The following is a 21953-nucleotide window of genomic DNA, read 5'->3' on the forward strand; positions in this document are numbered from 1 at the left end:
TTTCAGAATAAAAGCCTCAACTATGAAATCATTTACATAAAGTCTACATACAGGAGTGCCTTCTATACACACTGTAGTCCCTTAATGTGTTTTCAGACTAAAAAGTTTGAATATATGTACAGTTTTCTTCAGCAGGTGGAAAGTTCTCTTCAACAGATCGCATTTCCAAAGTAACCCACACACATTCAGAGTGAATCCCACGCGCTTCCTGCCAGTAAAACAGGCTTTTATATCACCAGAGTTCAAAAGCGCACTCGTGATGTTTTCAGGCCCACGGCCTTCAAACAACAAAGAAGTTTTTTAGTCAGTGATGGAGTTCTTTAAATTCTTCTTCTGCCTCAAGAATCAACATATTTACGTCTCATCTGAAATCATTCAACAAAGAAACCTTTGAAAACTTTTCTCTGTCTCTTGCTAAACTAATCATTTCCTTTGAAAGAAATTGAATTAAGAGGCCCATCCCATCATGTAACACAACATTTAAGTTTGAACCTAACACATACTCACTTGTGATCAACATGCTGTCTGAGGTGTGAAGACTAAGGAGAGGAAAACTTCAGCAGGTCTTCATGTCACCCCTGACAGCTGATCCAGATAAACACATGAGGTTTGCAAATAATTAAATCCAAAGTCATATATCCAGTCTGGGAACGGAGCTGCAAAGTCCAGTTATGCTGGGAATGCTGGGCATCATGTTAATGAAGTAATTGTTGGAGTTTTCCTCTTTTCCTCTACCACTCCCCTTCCCTTCCCATGACTTGGACCAGACCATCTGAACACCAAAGATAGGGGGGGGTATCCTAAAAATAACCAGAGGGAACACTTGAGCAGACATGTGAGTGCCTGCCGGAAGAGCTACTTTGAATTTGAAGGGTGAATTTGGGAGATAAAATCTGTACAGATGTTGATGGTCATCCAAGGAAGGAAATGATGAATTCTAGAGTGAGCTGGCTGCACACAGACAGGGCAGGAGTTGGATTAGAGGCTGGCAATTATTATTTCCTCACTTTTTTAAAAGCTGTAATTTAAAATAGAAAGTCCAAAGTCTAGTTTGCCTGAATATAGGCCTAATCAATAATGTCCTCTCCTCAGGGCCCATATCACAACCCTCAGACGGTGAAATTACGAACAGAAAAATGAGTGAGGAAATTAACAAGATGAACTTTCCTGCTCTTTGAGACTGAATACTTTCCACCAGCTCCAATCTCTGACCTTAACCGTTTGCTGGTGGTGCAAAAGAACTACTTTGGATCAGGGTTATTATAGTTAACGAAAACGAACGAAATAACGAAAACTGAAATTGAAAAAACATTGTCGTTAACTGAAATAAATAAAAACTAAAATTAAAAGGAAGAAACGACAACTAACTAAAACTGAATTGTGAGTTTACAAAACTAACTAAAACTAACTGAAATTATAGATATTGTTATTTTTTCAAAAGTCTTGTGGATTGATATGAAATAATTTTTTTCTCTCTCCGAGTTTAAGCTCGGAACGCCGTCGGGCAAATGGGTGCGCATGTGCGTGCGTGCGCACACCGCGCTGCTCCTCAGAGAGTCCCATGTGGTGTTTTTTTTTTTTTTTTACTATGATAGCACAGATAGCAGCGAGTGTCTTGTTGTGGATGATGTTGTGGATGATGTACGGAACACTTCTTAGTCAGGAAAAAAAACACCAACATCAAAGTAGACCTGAGAAGCGCACACAAGGCAGCTACGGAAACCGCTCTCATCCTACAAGGCAACCCGGCCTGCACCTCCAGAGAAACGTGACTACTCGTCGGGTCAACGCAGCCCACAACGTTGTGTTTAGTCCTTTTGCGTTTCCGGCTACTTTATCAGTCAGATAATAACAATCAGGACTAATAATCAAAGCATCAATATAAGGACTCACAAATGTCAGCAAATTCCTGGAGGGAGCTCCTGAAACTATGGGAATGGACATGAAGAAATGAAGAAAGTGAAAAAACAGGGACAAATATGTTTGCACCCTAAAAACTGAGCACAAAGAGCGAGGACCAAAAAACCCCCCAGCACACAACCACAAGGTAATTAACACACGCAATCCAGCTATACATGCATAAATGCGGACATGAGGTCGGACACTTCCGTAGGCTACAGAGGCCGCAAAGACCCTGCAAGTCTAATCAGCGAGCATCTAACCAAGCTAGCTCCAAAACAGAAGCAGCATCAGGTGGTGAGAACATCAGGATGCAGCTGGATTTGAGCTTTGACTCCTTCAAGGAGTTTGTTCTTGTCAAACACCACATGTAGCTGTTGTTAATCTGCTGCACTGAGGCTGAACTTTATTGGGAGTTTATTGTAGAATTTATCGAGTTTTGGAGTTCATATTGTTCTTTGTTTCTCCCTGTTGATGTTCATGTGTGTCCTTAATATTACACACATTTAGCATGTAGTTCTGCTGTCTGTGAACAGTTGGTTGCTGAATTTATTTCTTTAAAGGGTATCTTTAAAGCGTACCTGATTAAGTATGAAAATACTAAAACTAATACTGAAACTAACTAAAACTAAGCATAAAACCAAAAATAAAAACTAATAAAAACGAGCAAAACCACTCTGAAAACTAATTAAAACTAACTGAATTAGAGAAAAAAAAGTAAAAACTAACTAAAACTAAACTATAATGTAAAATCCAAAACTATTATAACCCTGCTTTGGATGAAATGAAAGACAGATATCTGACTTAGCCAGTGACTCAACACGGGGAGGACAAAGTCCTTGCTGTGCCCTAATAGTCTGTAGTTCTTCAAGGTTTCATCTTGGCTCGGTCCAAGGTATACCATTAGCCTTAATGGGCTTCCATTTAAGGCGTAGGTGTTTGATTATGGGCTTTTAAATGTGAATAACTCCCTCAGAGTAGAGGAGAGGTGAGGAGAGGATAGCGGTCCGCGGGACTCGCATCATTAATTCACAAGTGGAGGAGGAGGAAGTGGGAGTATGTAAACAACTAATGGACTTTTCCCAGTCTGTGGAGTTGCAGAGGGAAAAGAAGAAGGAGTGGAAAAAGAGAAGTTTTCCGAGGCCTGATATGCTGGCTTTAAAACCTATTCAGAGATATTATAGATGAGGTCATATTTTGATCCATGTCTTAATTCAATCTGATTAAATAGGATGTGTGTGTGTGTAGGTGTGTGTGTGTGACAGCAGCTGCGCTGAACAGACTGAGCAGCAGGCTTGCACTCAATCACTTCTATTGTCTCCTTAATATTTACTCTGATATTTTACAACATCTGGGATTTATGGCGACATCTGGGGACATCTGGGATGGTGATCCCAGAGGTATACCTACGCTGGACAGAGGAACGTGTAGCTGCACTCACAGAGGTCCTTAAAAAAAAAAAAAAAAAGCATTAAATTTGATTAAAAAAAATTAAAGTCATGAAATGATATCTGAATATTCTAACAATAATAAAACTATATTAAAAAAAAATCAAAAACTTTCGGTGACTATTTCTTGCCTTGAAATATATATTCTCCTTTCTTTTTACTGTTGGCCTTGGAGTCTACATTGTGACATTAGAACGTTAGACCACCCACATGATTCTTTTTGGAGCCAGAAGGGACCTCATTTGGTCAAGAGGGTGAAGTGCTAGGTAGTCATCTAAAGGTAGTGAGCTTGGTTATACTGCGAGTCCGCTCGGGTCCAAGTGAGGTGAATTTCATCGTCAGAGGGTGAGCATAAGGGTCCGTGCAGGTGTCCATGTGCCTGCCTGTTTTTTTTCCCCCTTTTTTTTCATGACTGAGCAGACTCATGCATTTCGAGTGAACTTCAATGAAGTATAACAGGTGTCTCCAGGTGTCCGTGTCCGAGTATAAATGGCAATCCATATTATTTTATTGAAAATGCTCCAAAAATCACCAAGAGCTCAAACAAGACAGAAGTGGGAGACTGTCCATACAGACCAAAACATTTTTTTTCTAACAGGCTGTAAACATTTCTGCTGTAAAGTTACATATTTTAACATGGAAGTCGATGGGGATTGACTTACTTTTAGAGCCCCAAGTGGACATTAGAGGAACTGCAGCTTTTGGCACTTCTGTTAAAATGCCCAGCTTTATAGCAGAAATAAACATGTTTTACTGGTGCCTGGTAGATTATAGCTCTTTGAAAAATAATTAAGTAGTTACTAGTGATTGTCAACTAGTATTTTTGCTTGAAATACCCATCCCTAACTAAGATGTGTTCCTAAACTACAAAAAAAAAAAAAATAGCAAAATGAGGAAATGCACACTGGTGCAGCTGTTACATTAGCAGTAACCAGAAAACAAATAACTATTAAAAATAGAACTGCTTTCTTCATTCACTGCCACATATGACACTGAATGAACATATTTATACTTAAAAAGAAGGAATGCACTGACCAGCTCAGCATCACCAAAACCCCTTGAAGACTACAGAAAACCACTAAAGTGGATCATCACAGAATTATTTCTATGGTTAAGAAAAACAACTTTACAAGATCTGACTGAGTCTAGAACACTCTGGATCATTGTGAAAGTCTAAACTCAAGAGACGCCTCCATGAATGTAAATACAGAGGGTTTAGAACAAGGTCTAAACCCTCTGTTTCTCTGCTTTGTGCAAACTTAGACAAGGCTGTGTTTCCTTTTCCCAAACATGAGCCTCGCAGGCGTCAGAGGAGGAAGAGTCCAACAATACCCCCAGCGGATGGGAAGTTTTGGGTGTGTACAAGCCTCACGTGTCCTGTGTGTACATTCGTGTCTTTTGTGCGTGTTTTGGTGCTTGAGGGAGGCAGCTTCAGCATGCAAGGCTGTGTGTATGTCTGAGTTTACTTTGTGTGCTTGTGAGTGTGTACAATCTAATCTGAATCCAGCCTCGGAGGCTTCGCTTCTGGTATTTCCGACGGAGCAGGACGGGAAACAGCCTTCTCCTGTGAACCGTGCCTCCTCCTCTGATCACTGCACTCTACAAGACCTGTTAGAGCATTTCTCTGTGTGTTTGTGTGGCTTTGAGAGACATTTGCCTGACTGTGTATATCTGCTTTACAACATTCAGCCCCAAAGCAATTATTAACTATCAAAACTACACAACACACACACAAAAAAAATTAAAGGAACACTTTTTAATCAGAGTAAAGCATTGCGTCAGTTCAAACTTTATTGATCTGGTCAGTTGTAGCAGAGAGGGTTGTTAATCAGCTTCAGCTGCTTTACTGTTAATGAAATTAACAATAGGTTATCTAGAGGGCAACAATGAGACAACCCCCAAAACAGGAAGGGTTTTACAGGTGGAGGTCACTGACATTTTTCCCTTCTCAGCTTTTCTGTTTTTTTTCACTACTTTAGCTTTTGGCTAGGGTCAGTGTCACTACCGGTACCACCAGGCGATACCTGGACCCTACAGAGGTTGCACAGATAGTCCAATTCCTCCAGGATGGCACATCAATATGTGACATTGCCAGAAGGTTTGTTGTGTCTCCCAGCACAGTCTCAAGAGCATGGAGGAGATTACAGGAGACAGGCACTTACTGTAGGAGAGCTGGACAGGACTGTAGAAGCTTCTTAATCAGCAGGAGGCTCTGCCAGAGCCCTACAAGATGACCTCCAGCAGGCCACTGGTGTGAGTGTCTCTGACCAAACAATCTGAAACAGACTTCACGAGGGTGGCCTAATGGCCCAACATCCTCTACTGCAGGGCTCTTCAACTCCAGGCCTCGAGATTCCCTGTCCTGCAGGTTTTAGATGTGTCCCTGATCCAACGCACCTGAATCAAATGGCTGAATTACCTCCTCAGTATGCAGTCAAGTTCTCCAGAGTCCTGCTAATGACTTCTACATTTGACTCAGGTGTGTAGAAGCAGAGACACATCTAAAACCTGCAGGACAGGGGCTCTCGAGGCCTGGAGTTCAAGAGCCCTGCTCTAGTGGACCCTGTCCTCACTGCCCAGCACTGTGGAGCCCAATTGGCATTTGCCATAAAATAGCAAATTGGCAGGTCCACCACTGGCACCCTGTGCTTTTCACAGATGAGAACAGGGATGGAAAAACTGGGGAAAATGTTATGCTGCCTGTAGCATCATTCAATATGGCCAGGTTGGTGGTGGGTCAGTGATGGTCTGTGGAGGCATATCCATGGAGGGACACATACTTCACCAAGCTAGGCAATGGCACCCTGACTGCCATTAGGTACTGGGATGAAATCTTTGGAGCCATTGTCAGATCCTACGCTGGTGGAGTGGGTCCTGGGTTGCTCCCGGTGCACAATAATGTCTGGCCTCCTGTGGCGAGACAGTTCCTAGTAATGAAGGAACTGATACCACTGACTGACCCCCACGTTCACCTGACTTAAATCCAATAGAACACCTCTGGGACATTATGTTTCGGTTGCCGCCAGATCTGGGAGGAAGTCCCCCAGGACACCATCCATTGTCTCATTAGGTGCATCCCCCGACATTGTCAGGCATACATACAAGCATGTGGGGGCCATACAAACTACTGAGTACCGTTTTGAATTGCTGCAATGAAATTTCAAATTTCATCATTTTTTCACTTATCCAGCATTAATTTTTTCCCCATAGAGTTCTGATGTGTTTTCAAAGTGTTGCTTAAATGTTTTTGAGCAGAGAGTTGGTATCCAGCAAATAACACAAACCTTTGAGATGTGCTCAAAAAGTTCTGGACTATTGTAAGTTAGGAACACAAGGTCTTTTTGCCCTGGTCTCTCAGGTTTGACTTCCTGGCACATTGATGGACAGATACTCACATACTTTATCTTTCTAGCTTCTACCTTCCACTCACTGACTTCATCTCCACTAATTTCAGTCCTTGAACTGGACCTCTCCACCATGTTTGTGCTGTTGGTGCCTTTTGGAGCACTTTAAATCTAATTATCTGACAAATAATGTGTCTCCATGTGGGGTGCAGACCATTTAGGTCTACTTCAGTTTTGGTGAGTGAAATATGTTTTTTTAGCCTGTTAATTAGCACTTATTAGCAGGTATCTGTGTTGATGCATTGGGATTAGGGTTAGAGGGATACTATCATTTTTAAGCAACCAGGTGCTTATCAGTTACACCTGTCAAAAACTAATAAGTTACAAAATCAGCTGTCCTAAAACAGGAAAATAATGCCTGTATTCAACTACACTTAATCATAATACAGCTGGCCAGAAGCCATAATAATTTAATACAACCTGTCTTATTATTTGTCTTTCAGGTGACAGGACCATAGACTGTATATTAAAAAAAAAGGGAAATTGCCAGTGTGATGTCACCCAATGGTTTGAAAAGTCACGTCATGAAGCCATCACCATCTTTGTATTTTAAAATCAGGTGTGATGAGCAAGAGGTGCCTATTATGGTGAAACAGCACACTCATTGGCTAATGACCTACCTGTCAATCACAATTCATCAGCCAGTCTGTTGTTTTTAGAGATTTGTTTAGTGTAGAAAGACCAAAATTATAAAAAATAATAAACATGTTTTATTTAGTATGATCTGTAATGAGCGACTGAGTGCATCAGCAGGAAAGTGAAGTCTTGGCAGAAGGTCATTTTCCCATAAACATAGGACTAGAAGTCTTTTTTTGCAACCATGCGGCCATAAAAAAGAATGCGGCTTTAGGGCACTTCCATATTGGCTTTACTTTTCAGACCTGGAAGCTACATCCACCTTTTTTACAGTTCAGGGTTTCTGTACTCTGCCTTCTTAAGCCTAGTGTTTTGGACACAGCCATGTTAGTTTTTTGGAGTCAGAAATGACCATATTTAAGTGAAGTATCAGATAATGCTAGCAAACTTGGTTAACAGAAGCTATACAGGCACAATGCACAAACACATATACTTATAAATCAGTGCTAAGGTAACAGGCTGATAAACTCACCAAAACTGAAGCGCAAACTTTTAGGGCAAGATTGCCGAGCATCCTGCCGAGCATCCTGCCGAGGATGCCGAGCATCCTGTTGGCTAATGTCCAGTCACTGGATAACAAGCTGGACGAACTCAGGGCCAGGATACAGTTTCAGAGGGACATAAGGGACTGCAACATCATCTGTCTCACGGAGACATGGCTGACCCCCCTCATACCGGACCACGCCGTACAGCCGTCAGAGTTCTTCAGTGTTCATCGCACGGACAGAACGAGTGAGTCTGGAAAATCAAGAGGAGGAGGTGTGTGCCTAATGATTAATAACAACTGGTGTGACAGTAGGAATGTTGTCCCTCTGAAACAATCATGTTCACCTAACCTGGAGCTCCTAACCCTGAAATGCCGCCCCCACTACCTGCCCCGCGAGTTCACTTCGGGCATCTTCAGCGCCGTCTATATTCCACCTTAGGCGGACACAAACACTGCACTATCCGAGCTACATGAGGCGATTTCCACCTATCAGGCTAACCAGCTTGATGCGGGTCTCATCGTAGCCGGGGACTTTAACAGTGCAAACTTGAAAAAGCTGATACCGGAGTTGATTCAACACATCGACTGCCCCACCAGAGGAGAGAGGACCCCAGACCACTGCTACTCTGCATTCAAAGAGGGCTACAAAGCAAAGCCTCTTCCACCTTTTGGGAAGTCTGACCACACCGCTGTCCTTCTCATGCCGAAATACAAACACCGGCTCAGGCAGGAACCCCCTGCTGTGAGAGAAGTGACACGGTGGTCTGATCAAACAGAGGCCGCTCTGCAGGGTGCGTTGGATTCAACCGACTGGGACATGTTTCGCAGCAGCGCGGGCGGAGACATCGAGGAGTTTACGGAAACTGTCGTGGGATTTATTGGGAAAGTTGTTGAAGACACTTCACTTAGGAGGACCATCAGGACTTTTCCCAACCAGAAGCCGTGGGTGGATAAATCTGTCCGCGACGCCCTGAGGTCCCGCACCGTTGCCTACAACTCCGGCCTCGCCTCTGGGAACATGGAGGACTACAAGGTTGCATCATACAACGTCCGCAGAGCGGTGAAAGAGGCTAAACATCGCTACGGCCGCAGACTGGAACAGCAACTACAACAGTCTGACTCCAGGGGACTGTGGCAGGGACTACGCACCATCACGGACTACAAAGCACCACACACACACCCGGTGAGTGCCGACGCTTCTCTGGCTGATGAACTCAACATCTTCTTTGCGCGCTTTGAGTCGGGAAGCCGACAGCCCGCTGCGCTCCCGGCCGGAGGGGCGGAGACACTCACTGTGACGGAGCGCGATGTGAGGAGGGCGTTTAGAAGTGTAAACACCAGGAAAGCGGCTGGACCAGACGGTATTAGTGGACGTGTCCTTAAGACCTGCGCTGACCAGCTGGCACCTGTGTTTACACTGATATTCAACCTCTCACTGAAACTGTGTGTGATTCCCACCTGCTTTAAAAAGTCCATCATAGTCCCTGTCCCAAAGAAACCACACCCCAGCAGCCCCAATGACTTCAGGCCCATAGCACTCACCTCTGTGGTGATGAAGTGTTTTGAGAGACTCATCAAGACATTCATCACCTCCTCACTGCCCACCACCCTCGACCCACTACAGTTTGCATACCGGCCAGACAGATCCACAGATGACGCCATATCCTTCCTCCTCCACAAGACCCTTTCACACATAGACACTGGTAAGGGGAACTATGTGAGAGTGCTGTTTGTAGATTACAGCTCAGCATTCAACACCATAGTTCCCTCCAGGCTGGTCTCTAAGCTGCTGGACCTGGGCCTGGGCCCATCCCTGTGCAGGTGGGTTCACAGCTTCCTGACCAGCAGACCACAGGTGGTACGAGTGGGTCACCTCACCTCATCCTCCCTCACCCTCAACACTGGATCCCCCCAAGGCTGTGTGCTCAGCCCTCTGCTGTACTCACTGTACACCCATGACTGCGAGGCCACGTCAGAGTCCAACGTCATCATCAAGTTTGCTGACGACACTGCTGTTGTGGGACTAATCTCTCACAATGAGGAGACAGCCTACAGGAGAGAGGTCTCCCGCCTGGAGAAAGGGTGCCAGGAGAACCACCTCCTGCTCAACGTCAGCAAAACGAAGGAACTGATCGTGGACTTCAGCAGGAAGCAGCAGAGGGACTACCATCCACTTGTCATCAGTGGTGCTGAGGTGGAAAGAGTGGACACTTTCAAATACCTGGGAGTGACCATCTCACAGGACCTGTCCTGGACTCATCACATAAACATCACTGTGAAGAAGGCCAGACAGCGTCTCTACCTCCTCAGGCGGCTGAGAGACTTCAAGCTCCCACTCAAGGTGCTCAGGAACTTTTACACCTGCACCATCGAGAGCATCATGCGTGGGAGCATCACCACCTGGATGGGAAACTGCACCAAGCAGGACTTCATGGCCCTAAAAAGGGTGGTTCGTTCAGCTGAACGGACCATCAGAACCACCCTCCCCAACCTGCAGGACATTTACACCAAGCAGTGCAGGCTGAGGGCCATGAAGATCCTAAAACAGCCCAGCCACCCCGGACACTCTCTCTTCTCCCTGCTCCCATCAGGCCGGCGTTACCGCTGCCTGAGGGCTAAGACTGAAAGGTTGAAGAAGAGTTTTTACCCACAAGCCATCCGTCTGCTCAACTCTGAGCCCTAACTGGACCATTATTGCACAATGTAAATATTATAATTTATAAAAGTGTGTATAGTGTATAGTATATAGAGTATAGTGTATAGTGTGAATTACTTTTTTTTATTTTTATTCTTCTTCTTATTTATATGTGTGTGTATATATGGTTGCAGGTACAAAATACATTTCACTGTGCATTGTACTGTGTATAACTGTGCATGTGACAAATAAACACTATCTTATCTTAATCTTAATCAATCTGTACCTCACAGCGGGACCATGTTATTTATCAGATAATTTCATTAAAGATACACAAACACAGCAGAGAGGTCCAGTTTAGTGACTGAAACTAGCGGCTGTGACGTAGGTGAAGAGTCAGTGAAAAAAGTAGAAGCAAAAGAGTCAAATATTTTTCTGTGGAGGTGGTTGAGGCCAAAAATGGAGCAAAAAAAAAAAAAAAGAGTTTATATTGGAATTAGATTCATCAGGAAGTCACAAAAGGACTCCTACTCATATGTGTCTTCTTGATGTGAACATAAAGAACCCTGTGGTAACTTTATGAAGCCTTATGCATTGAGTAGACAAACACAGTCTCAGATAAATAATGCTCCAGATCGCATCAAAACCACAGATATGGTACAGAGGCCCAGTGATGCCATCTTCCTTCCACTATACAACCACGTAGGATATAATTTGCACATCACAGCAAATCTCCCTCTGCCTAAATACAATTCATGTACCAGCATGAATGTTCTGGGCATCAGTCCTGCTAAGCTTCCTCTTCTTTGGTGGAGGTAAACACTCTTTGTAATGTTTGACTTGGCAGGAGTATATCTAGCCTCAAACATGGTCATTTTATTAGGAATCTGATTAAAGCTGCTCTTTATTAGCACTTAGGAGCCATCTGAGAGTGTGAAGTAATGGGCCGTCCATACACAGAAAAGTGCTTTTATGAGGACTGATCCTCCTAAAACTAACTGTGGGATAGCCTGGTCCTTGTTTCCTTGCTGGTAATATTCAAATTCCACTTTTTGTTTTTGCCAAATGAGCCTCATCTGGATCCAGATTTGATGCAAGTAAATCAGATTAATTTGTGCACCATTTTGGTTTTATTTTAGCTGTTTTTCACTGAGAGAAAAGTGTTCTTGGTATCTTTATAGAGTGACTGGTGAAACAGTAGCATGAGCACCAGATAAATATATTTTTCTGCAAAAGAAAATCACAAAGATGCCCAATTAAATGAAGAGTCTAAACTTTAATAACAACATAAATGCTAACGCTCCAAAGGTGTTTTCAGGTGCATCTGTCAGGAGGTTTTGTGTTGTGACCTATAGTTGCTTCACCGTTTTGTTGCAGCATCTACTCAGTCTGTTTAAAGACAACATCATAGACTGTATATAAAAGATGGACGTAGCCACGGTGACGTCACCCGTTGCTTACTAAAGTCCTGCTTTGAAGCCTCAAACTACCGTTGGGATTTGAAATTGAGCACAATGTGCACTTGGTGTTGCAGCTCGAGGCACACCCTGCAGCATCTACTGCCTTTTCACCCTGTTTAACCTTAATGAGGCCCCTAATTTACAATATGGGCATCATGTTTTATTCAGTATGACCTGAAACAAGCAAGACCATAAAATCACCAGAAAAGTGTTTATTCTGCTCATAAATAAGATGAGAATTAGGGAAATTTTCCAACAGGAAACCAAAGGCAATTAAAAAGAATGCTGGCTTAAGACACTACTACCAATGGCTTCTCTTTTTCAGAACCAGTGGTCTATACATGGAACATGGTAGGGAATCAATACATATAAAACCAGTCTGATTAAAAAAAAAAATGGGTTAATGAAAATAAGGTAAATGAAAATAAGAAATTAGGGTCAGGGAACACACACACACACACACACACACACACACACACACACACACACACACACACACACACACACACACACACACACACACACACACACACACAGGAATATTCATGCCTGGAAACACAGAATAAGAGAATGCTGTGACTATATCAGAAATTAGCAGGGTATTTTTCTCATAGACTTCTATAGAACCAGGCTTCTTTTTGCAAACAGAGAAGTCGCCCAATGCTGGCTATTAAAAAGAATGTAGATTATAAACTATGTACCTGGGTTGCTGTCCCTTTAAGCATCTAAGTACAATAATTTAAATAATTTAAAACCACAGAAGAGGAAGGACTAAATCTAAAGTATTTACTGATGCATATAAAGGTTTACAATCAGGCAGATTAGACAAATAATAGAACAGAGAGCTAACATAAGAGGATTTGTTAAATAGATTTAAACATAGCCTAAGCTCAGGTCTATGAAGGAAAAGCTCCTGGAAAACTCAGCTGAGGTTTCAAATACCTCCAAAAATAAAAACAGCTGCAGAATAAAAAAAAAAAAGCAGGAGAATTTGCATTTTGTGTTATATGTTATGCATGCTCATCATGTTTTTGGACTGTCCTGTAGCTTCTTCTTACTGGCTGGATGCAGTAGTAGAAATGAAGCTAGAAAAAAAAGTTAACTTCAGTAATTTAGAGTCTGTAGTCCCGATTGCCCTTACAAAGTTTTCTGTGTGTCTGCATGCAGCCTAAAGCACAGTTAGCATTAACAAGGACTCCAGTGCATGTCAAAGTAGGCATTTTAAATTAGGAGAAAAATACCAAAACACAAAAGAAGGGAGAGTGGAGTGTGGTAGCCATTACAGATGAAAGCTGTTTTGTTACCAAATGCCCATTCAGCTCCCTCTCCACAATGCTGTTGATATAACAAGCAGAAGTGGCCATTTGGGGATTTACTTGATGGATTGCTTTTCTTCTTGCCATCTTGTTATCGTCTTCGAGTGCTCATCCGTATTTCAATGCTAAAACCCAAACATTATCATGCTGTCAGCCGCAGTTTCTTTTTGATGAATTCTCAGCCAGCTGCACCTGTTTGGAAGTAAAGCTGGGATCTGCAGCGCCCTGCATGCTCAGGGAGTCTCAGCAGAGGGACTTAAAACTTGTGCCATAAAGTGTAATTGTTACTAGGAAATAAATACAAAAACTGGCTGTGAAGTTCAGCAGTGCAACAGGCCCCTTATCCCACATGGACGCCCCATGGCTGACCTTTCCAACTTTATTTGTTGTCACGCTGCTATAAATAAAGTGTTCTCTGCTGTTTTGTTCTGGCCAGTGGAAGAAAAGCCCGGGGACATTGCCAAGGGTCAGCAGAGCCCCTGGCACCATGTGCAGAGATGTTATTACCAGCCTTTCAATGAGTATATTGTTCCAAAATTTCTCTAAACACCAAGTGTGACAGTTGGCTCCAGCTGGCGCCATGTTCGACATCTTCCTCTGACAAAAGTCCAAGTTTGGAGACTCATCAGAGTAAAGATGCTAAGTATGAAGCCACGGTGGGTAGTTTTCATTCCCAAAGACAGAAGATTAGGGAAAAACTAAAAGAGTATGGGTTCATCAGCTTTTATTAAGTCCATCAATCCATTTTTACCAGTTACCCTCGTCTCTCTGGCCACCCCATTCAGGTCTTCTAGGTAGATACTGAGGGGTTCCTAAACCAGTATTTCAGTGGTCTCCGCCAGGAAGGACATGCCCAAAATTTCTCACCAAGGACTCATCCAGGTGGCATCCTGGCTTTTTTAGACGAGGAGTAGCAGCTGAGCTCTCATGAATGAACGAGCTTCTCACCTAAGTTCCAGGTACGCTTCACAGGAAGCTCATTTCACCTGCTTGTGTCCTCGATCTTACTCTTTCTGTCACCACTGACAGCTTATGGCCATGGGTGATGGTAGGGATATAGATTGACCAGTAAATCGACAGCTTTACCTTTCCCCTCAGCTCTGTCTTCTGCCCCAATCTCCTGACACTCATCAGCGAGGGAGTTACTTGAGGCAGGAGCATTCTTGGTGAAGATGTGTGCTGAATAGGTACAAATTTGATATAAATAGGTAGATGTGAACCTGGTGACCCTGTAGATGTTAAGGCTAAAGGTTGATTGAGCACAGAAAACAACCTTCAACTAAAAGGTATACACCTGGCAAGTGTAAAGTAGATTCAATAAACCATAATCAAGAAAACAAAGGTCAGACAGAAAATGCTCATGTATAAAATATAAGACTACAAACAGCAGTTCTTATAAATAAATGAGAGCTTGTTGTTGACTTTCAGTGTCATGAATGGAAACCTGTGTCCGGTGAAGGTCACTGTTAGAGGTCTGAGCATTCCCGTCAGGAAATCCCACCCCAACACCAGCTTTACCATCTCTGCTGCCCAAAATCTGTCAGCACCTTCAGCAGGGACACAACACCTGAAAAACACACCTAACCTTGAATGTCACTGGCCAAAATGTCATCTGATGGGGTTCACATCACGGGCAACTTTTATTTTGACGGCTTCTATTGAGCCATCTACTTTCTAACATCAAATAACTGCATGTTTGAGCTGCTGTGTTTTACAACTTTAAACCAGTCAGATTCCACTGAACAGAGTGTGATGTTTCCACAAAACATGAATAAAAAAAACATCAAAACACTGCCACAAAGTTATGAAAAATTCATGTTTTGTGGAAAAGACACTAAAATGGCAGGAGACAAAGTGGAGGAGACAAAGTGGAGAGAATAGGGAATATCTTCTGAAGAGCCTGCCACACATCTCCAGTGAGAGGGGGAGAGATGCAGGATATGATCTAAGCTGCAATTAATCTCTGTTATAAACTGAATCCTAATGGTCAAAAATGGCTCTTCAGTGATGCATGCATTTGTGATTTGATATTTTTGAGGACTTTTATTGACACGCATCCTGTAGTTAATCATAACTATCAGAATCAAATGCCTGTACTCAACCAAACCAAAAAACAAACCTGATATTAATCCAGTCTTCACCATTAAAATATCCACTGGACCGGCCAAATTATCCGAACAGTGCAGAAGTATGACCACCACAATAATCACAATGACAATAAAGCTTTATTGTTAAACAAGGTTGTATGTGGACTTCATTTCCTGTTAGTGGTGGCATCAAAATGAGCAAGTTCATGAACTCTGGGTATGTGGTGACTGTCTGAACTGGATGCTACATCGGACAAAAAGCATTTATTGCTAAGAACATGGGTCATGGGTGCAAACCCTCCTAGCTATTGTCAGTGAATTCAGCTGCTTTCACAAATAAATGTATAAAAAAATATTAAAAAAAAAAAATCATTGTGAATGTTAAACTCTAGCCCTAGTAAATGATTCCTGGCATTTAAATGGTTACTCCAATCAAATTACACATAAAATCAGCATGTCCTCACAAGTGGCTCTGGGATTTCCTCTCTTTGCACTCTGACTTACTTCTGGGTGTGCTTGTGTTGGTGTAGGTATATTTAGATGCATTGTGCTTGTTTGTGTTATCTCAACACTTAATTCTTGGGGTGGCTATTACACACAAGGAACATCCCATCAAACTGACAGTAAATGTCTGTTTTGAAGTCTAATTTTTTCTGTTTCCATTGAAATATGTTGAAAGAAGACCATCAATTATTTTATGAAAGAATGGAAAAATACTGTAAACACACTGGACCTTTCTGAGGCACAGCTACAGATGGCACCTACCTACAACTTTCCATTTAGTCATGAGCAAGATTTCCTTCCATGTAAAAAAAAATAAAAATTTTGATTTAAAATGTAAATTTGTAAATTTATAAGGACAAAAACCAGACAAAAACAAGGAAAAACTGACAAATTTAAGGGGGAAAAATGGGCAAATTTACAAGAAAGAAAACATATTTACAACAAAACAGGGTAAATTTAAGAGAAAGAAAAAAATTAGCATATTTATGGAAAAAGAGGTGAGGAAAAACTAATAACATCTGCAAGAAATAAAAGGCAAATTTATGAGAAAAACTTGCAAATTTGTGATATACTGTACAACAGCAAAGTAATGCTGAATATAGTTTAGTTTTTTGGCATTGCATTTTGTAGATGGTTAAAGTTCACAGAAAGAAATTTACTACAGTCAAAACCTGTAAGAAAAAAATCTAAAAGTGGAACTATATCCATTGGGTCAAATAGAGTCCAGAGAGTAGAGGCCCTTCTGAATCCCCAACCTCAATTGCAGAAATTGTTGTATCAACTAGTGTGAGCTCCATGCCATTTTCTTGCCACTTTTCACATAAATAATTTTAAACCAAGTAGCAACCACCAGGGCTGAGAAATAAAGCTAACACTGGCCTGCCAAAGCTGCAGTTCCTCTAATGTCCACTTGGGGCTCTAAAATTAAGTCAGTCCCTGCAGACTCTCATGTTAAAATGTTCAACTTTACGGCAGAAATAATCATGTTTACAGCCTGATACAAAAACAGTTTTGTCTCTGTAGCTGATTCCTTCCTTTGTGCCAACTGTTCTGTGGGTGAATTATTTTATAACTCACCCATTTAAATTGTATTTAGTCTTATGGTAATATAACATTAGGATTGTGATTACAGCTACAGTTGGATGCAACCAGCAGCTTGCTATGCTTCACCTTCCACTAATTCACTGAACTAGTCCTCAGTTGTGTTTGAGTCCTGGTGGCTACTGAATCGCCCCTAGTTTCATTTAAATAGGGGCTTCAATATATCAACTGAGTGGCAAAATGTGCTTCTAGAAGAAAATTGATATTCACTCCTGATCACTCTTGTTTGGACTCAACATCTACTCCTGAATAACTTCTAAATTTTTCTTTATATTGATCACCCAGTTAGGCAGGATTCACAAGTATGCATTTCAAGCTGTTCAGCCTTTCTAGCCAATCAAATCACGCTATTCTTTATGTTGTACACCCACCGTCATCCATAAATATGAATCCTGCCTTTTTTGACTTTCCCGCTGGTTGGTACAGGACAGGCACCATACAGTGGAGTTTGTTTTTTTTATTGATCATATAAACATGTATGCAAACAGAATTAAAAGGCACACTAAATTGCTTCCACCAGCATTTCAGTGTGATTTAAAAACTCAAGTTATGTGCATGAAATCTGCTGTGTGGTTATAAATAGGAAACCTGACAGGCAGTGACCACAGAACACCCTCACTACGTGCTTCTCAGCCTACATTCCTTGAGGTCTCCTGTGGGAACACCGTCATCCACACCTCAGAGACTCAAGCGTGACTGCAGGAAGTCCCCGCCCAGAACGTTGAGATGCACAGGATGATACAGCCTTTTGTAGACGAGCAGTCCTGTTTGCCTGCTCAGGAAATCACGCTGTGATTAAGCGGCCCTTCCTGTGGGGCTGCGTGATTGCCTGTCTGTCTGCCTATTACGCTGTCCGACTGTTTGTCTGTGCAATAATGCGACTGTCTGCTCGCCTGTCTCAACTGTCCTCGCGCCCATATGTCTGATTACCTGTCTGTCCTGGCTGCTCACAACCTTATTTTACTTTGGTGTAAAAGAACAATAAGTAAGTTTTTTTTTTTTTTTTTACTGCCTTGCAGCACAAAATCCCCATCTGCAGAGGGCTGATAGAGCTTGGAGATCAATACAAATGACTAAACAACTATTCCTTCAACTGTTGAGATTTCTGGCAGCAGCCTATATCAGAGGGAGCTTTCCCTGTCTAGACACCAAGTTACTTAATACCTCTTTAACTTTAGAGGAGCCGATATGTCCAAGGAAATCTTAAATAAAATGTGTAAATACAGATGTTTTTGATTTTCCATAACAGTATAAAAAGCAGTTTATACAGAGAGCCACTAAGGACACAAAGGTCAGGTTTGTTCAATCTCTGGTGTAACTTTACAATTTGTGTAAAAAAGAAACAAATCTATGAAGCCTCTTAAGAGAAACAAACATTTATGGTTCTGAGACCCCCTTTGGCAGGATGGTCCCATCCGCTGGTAGGTTCAAAGATTCTTCCTGCTGCTTTATTATGTATCAACAACTTAAAGGTACTTTTTGCAATTACGCTCTACAAATTTTAACTGCAGCTTTCACCACCAGGAGGCAGTGTTTTGCCCCCTTTTGCAAGGCATTGTAAATGAGAAGGTTTTTTTAATGACTTGCCTGGTTGACATCTTGTGGTACAATGTAGTATTAAACCAAAGAACAGCATGGCCATTGTTCAATGTGCTGATATCTCAGTCTACGCTATATTGACAAAAGTATTCACTCACCCATCCAAATCATTGAATTCAGATGTTCCAATCACTTCCATGGCCACAGGTGTATAAAACCAAGCACCTAGGCATGCAGACTGCTTCTCTATACATTTGTACAAGAATGTGATTCTCAGGAGCTCAGAGAATTCCAGCGTGTTACCGTGATAGGATGACACCTGTACAACAAGTGCACCTTTAGGGTTTGGCAACATAGGGTTAGTTTGGCTTTAAATATGTACTTTTGTAAGGTTAAAAAAAACCCTTTTTTATATGTTGTTTATGCTGTGGCCATAGACAGTTTAAATGATGGATGTAGCAAATGTGGAAGTGCCTTGAGACTGCATTCTTCTCAATAGCCTCCAGACGGTGACTGCTAGGTGCAAAAAGACTTCTGGTGCTGATATCATTACTAAGAATCAACCACATGAATGTGATAAATGGAATTAAACTAAGAAATAAATTGTGTCTCTTATATCCAGTACAAAACATTTAACAACATTTAACAGAACAATAATAACAAGAAATAATCAACATAAAGAAACCAGAATGCATTCTCATCTCGGAGAGTAACGGTGTTCATCAGCTCAGCCTTAAGTACACCGACTTCAGCAGTATTTAAGAACAGATAATGGTCACATTTTGACCTCTGACACAATCCCTACTAGGAAGTTGGAGGTGTGCTGGTGGTGTAAGACGCAGGTTTATCAGCTGTGGTTTGTGTGCTGTTTGGATCTTAGTGTTTTGAACTGGGTTTTGCTTTTTTCCTTCCTTTACTGATTACAGTGCATAAAATTTAGATGTAGCTACTATGATGCCGTTTGCTGGCCTCTGAAATTCCTTTATGAAGTGTGGGGATGAATGCTTTCATCATTGCCATCTTAGTGTTTTGAAACCAGTTATGATGAGTGAGCGATTAATAGGAGAATACTACCTGAAAGGAAAACCTTTTCATTAGCCTGTTGGATGTGAATACTTCAGGTAATCGAGGTTTAGTCTTTCTGGACACAGTGTTATCTAGAACATATGGCTGAATCATCTAATAGCTCATCAGAGAAGATTTTTGATCTGCTTTTCTCAAAGCCACTCAGGCAGAAGTTTATTTTAAAATATATTCAATAACACAATAAAATACATGCTCCACACATCACATTAAATATGGATGATCCATCAAATTGAAGCAACAAGATGCCTTGCTGCTGAACAGCATCCAAGCCTCCTTTCTTCCTCTTGCCTCACCGCTCAGTTTCTGAAACTTAATTCCACTTCACATTCATCTCCAAACTTCTAATCACCCTAACAGCGGCCGATTTCTCCAGCTCCGTCCCCTCCTGGGGCCCATAAACCTTTGATGGGAACAATGACTGATAACTCGGGAACAAGAAAAAAATTAGGCCGCTGCATTATTGGTGATTCACAATCCACTTCTGAGGTGTTAATAGGGAGCCGTATTTAAGCTGCCAATGTTTAATATACACTTTCTGCAGTTGCACTAAATCTGCTGCAGCTTTTTTTGGTTTGGGAGGGGTGTTAATGGAAGAAGTGGAGGGGCAGGTAAAACTTGGCCCTCTGCCCAGGGGGCTTTTGGATTTTCTTAGCACTTTGAAGTGACCTGGATATACAGCTTGTGGATAACTCTTTCACTCTCAATCTCTCTTTTAATCTCTCTCCGTTAGTCTCTTGTAGGGTTTTATTTTTCCCTGTTTTTCAATCTTTCTGCTTTAGTCAAGATCACTATCTGTCTGGTTCTTTGTTGTTTCACTTTTCTTCTCGCTCTCTCTCTCTTTGCACATCTCTCCCATCATCTCTTCCTCCCTTTTGTCTTGTTCGCTGGACCATTAAAGGAATACTCCACCAAAATCCTGACTTTGAAAATCAAACTGATCTATAGAAGTCTAAAAAGGTGGCTCTGAAAACTTCCTTCGCTTTGGTGAAGTTGAGCTGTGGTCCCACAGCAGTCCCGATGGCTTTCACTGGTGTCCCAGTTTCATGGTAAAAGCAAGCATTAAAATATAATGCAAAATTTAGCAAAAATATGTATTTTGCTGCTGCAGGGGGACCACCATCTAAAGTATCAACACTGCTATACTATTGTTTGTACTGTATGTCATGTACCTTGCAAAACTAAGAGACTGTTGCATATGCTGTATACCTGCTTATAATAACAACAAAGTTGACTTGGATGTGATAAAGCTCGCTGGATAAATGGCCCCGTGTGTCATATATCTGTAATTTGTGCCATCACATGATTTACTGATGGCGAAGATCATTTGACATTAGGCCTCAGTCACACAGGCCTAGAGATCAGCTGGTGACCAACTAGCAATCTCCAGCTGCTAAGGAAAAATGTGTATTCCCTGACCAGTTGCTGGGGACTGATGGCAGATTGCTGCAGTCACCCAAAGTTTCCATCAAAGATGCTGACTTATCTGAAAACGCTCGCTAACTGCTAGTTAAGTGGTAGTGAAGCTTCAGAAAGTGTGATGCAAACCGGAAACATTTACCTTCAAAGTAAAAGTTGTGCCCCAGTGTTGCAGTCAATACATTTTAAAAACAGCAACCTTTTCTTTGAATGTAAACAGTTAATTTTTTTGGTTTGTCACAATTTTCACCACTGATTGGAGCGTAGTTAGGGAATTTTTTTATTTTTTTTTAAATTTGGCCTTTACTGGATAGTGGAACAGTGAAGAGTAGACAGAAAGGTAGGTAGACATGCAGCAAAAGCCCACAGGTCAGACTTGAACCTTGGCCGTTGATTTTCAGCCCTAAGGTATATGGTTACCTGCTCACGACATGAGCTAATCTGGCAAAACTGGGAAGTCTTGCTTGGACTCTTTGCCAGTTTCAGGTTAGAAGACACAGACACACATTTGTGAGGGGAGCACCACTTGGGGATTAACGATGTGATTAAGGAATTATTTGGCAATATTTACAATATAGGCAGAGAAGGGCTTCTGGCATACCTTCAGCTCCTCCATTCTCTTCCACAGAAAATTTACTACAAATAAAATGTTCAGTATTATTTTATAATGGCCCTAATGAGGGCTATAAACTGAAAGTTATATTTTTATGGCAATAAAGTTGTTCTATAAATGACCCTATATTTAGGAGACAAACCAAAATGCCTTTTTTGGGGAAAAAAATGTAAACAGTTTTTATTGTACTCTTGTTTCCATTACTTCATTATTACATCATTTGTCACAGATATTTTTTTGGACTTTGTGATAATTTTTAAAAATCCTTTTCTGAAGTCATATTTAATCTTATTGTGGTAATTTTGAAATGATTTTGTATCTT

General features: G+C 41.7%; 1 protein-coding gene across 3 annotated transcripts in view; it reads right to left on the bottom strand.

The window, feature by feature from the left end:
- LOC115792643 (rho GTPase-activating protein 7) overlaps positions 1-21953 on the bottom strand; it is a 126802-nt gene that overhangs the window by 38695 nt on the left and 66154 nt on the right. Inside the window, exon 1 of one of the 3 annotated variants that reach the window (XM_030747258.1) lies at positions 508-686. The exons of the other annotated variants lie outside the window; for them this stretch is intronic. Coding sequence (XP_030603118.1) covers positions 508-520 — 13 coding nt within the window. The 5' untranslated portion in view covers positions 521-686. Of the gene's footprint in view, positions 1-507; positions 687-21953 lie in introns of those variants that run through there. 3 annotated transcript variants of the gene reach the window in all.

Source organism: Archocentrus centrarchus, chromosome 14 (assembly GCF_007364275.1).
Source record: "Archocentrus centrarchus isolate MPI-CPG fArcCen1 chromosome 14, fArcCen1, whole genome shotgun sequence".
NCBI lineage: Eukaryota > Metazoa > Chordata > Actinopteri > Cichliformes > Cichlidae > Archocentrus > Archocentrus centrarchus.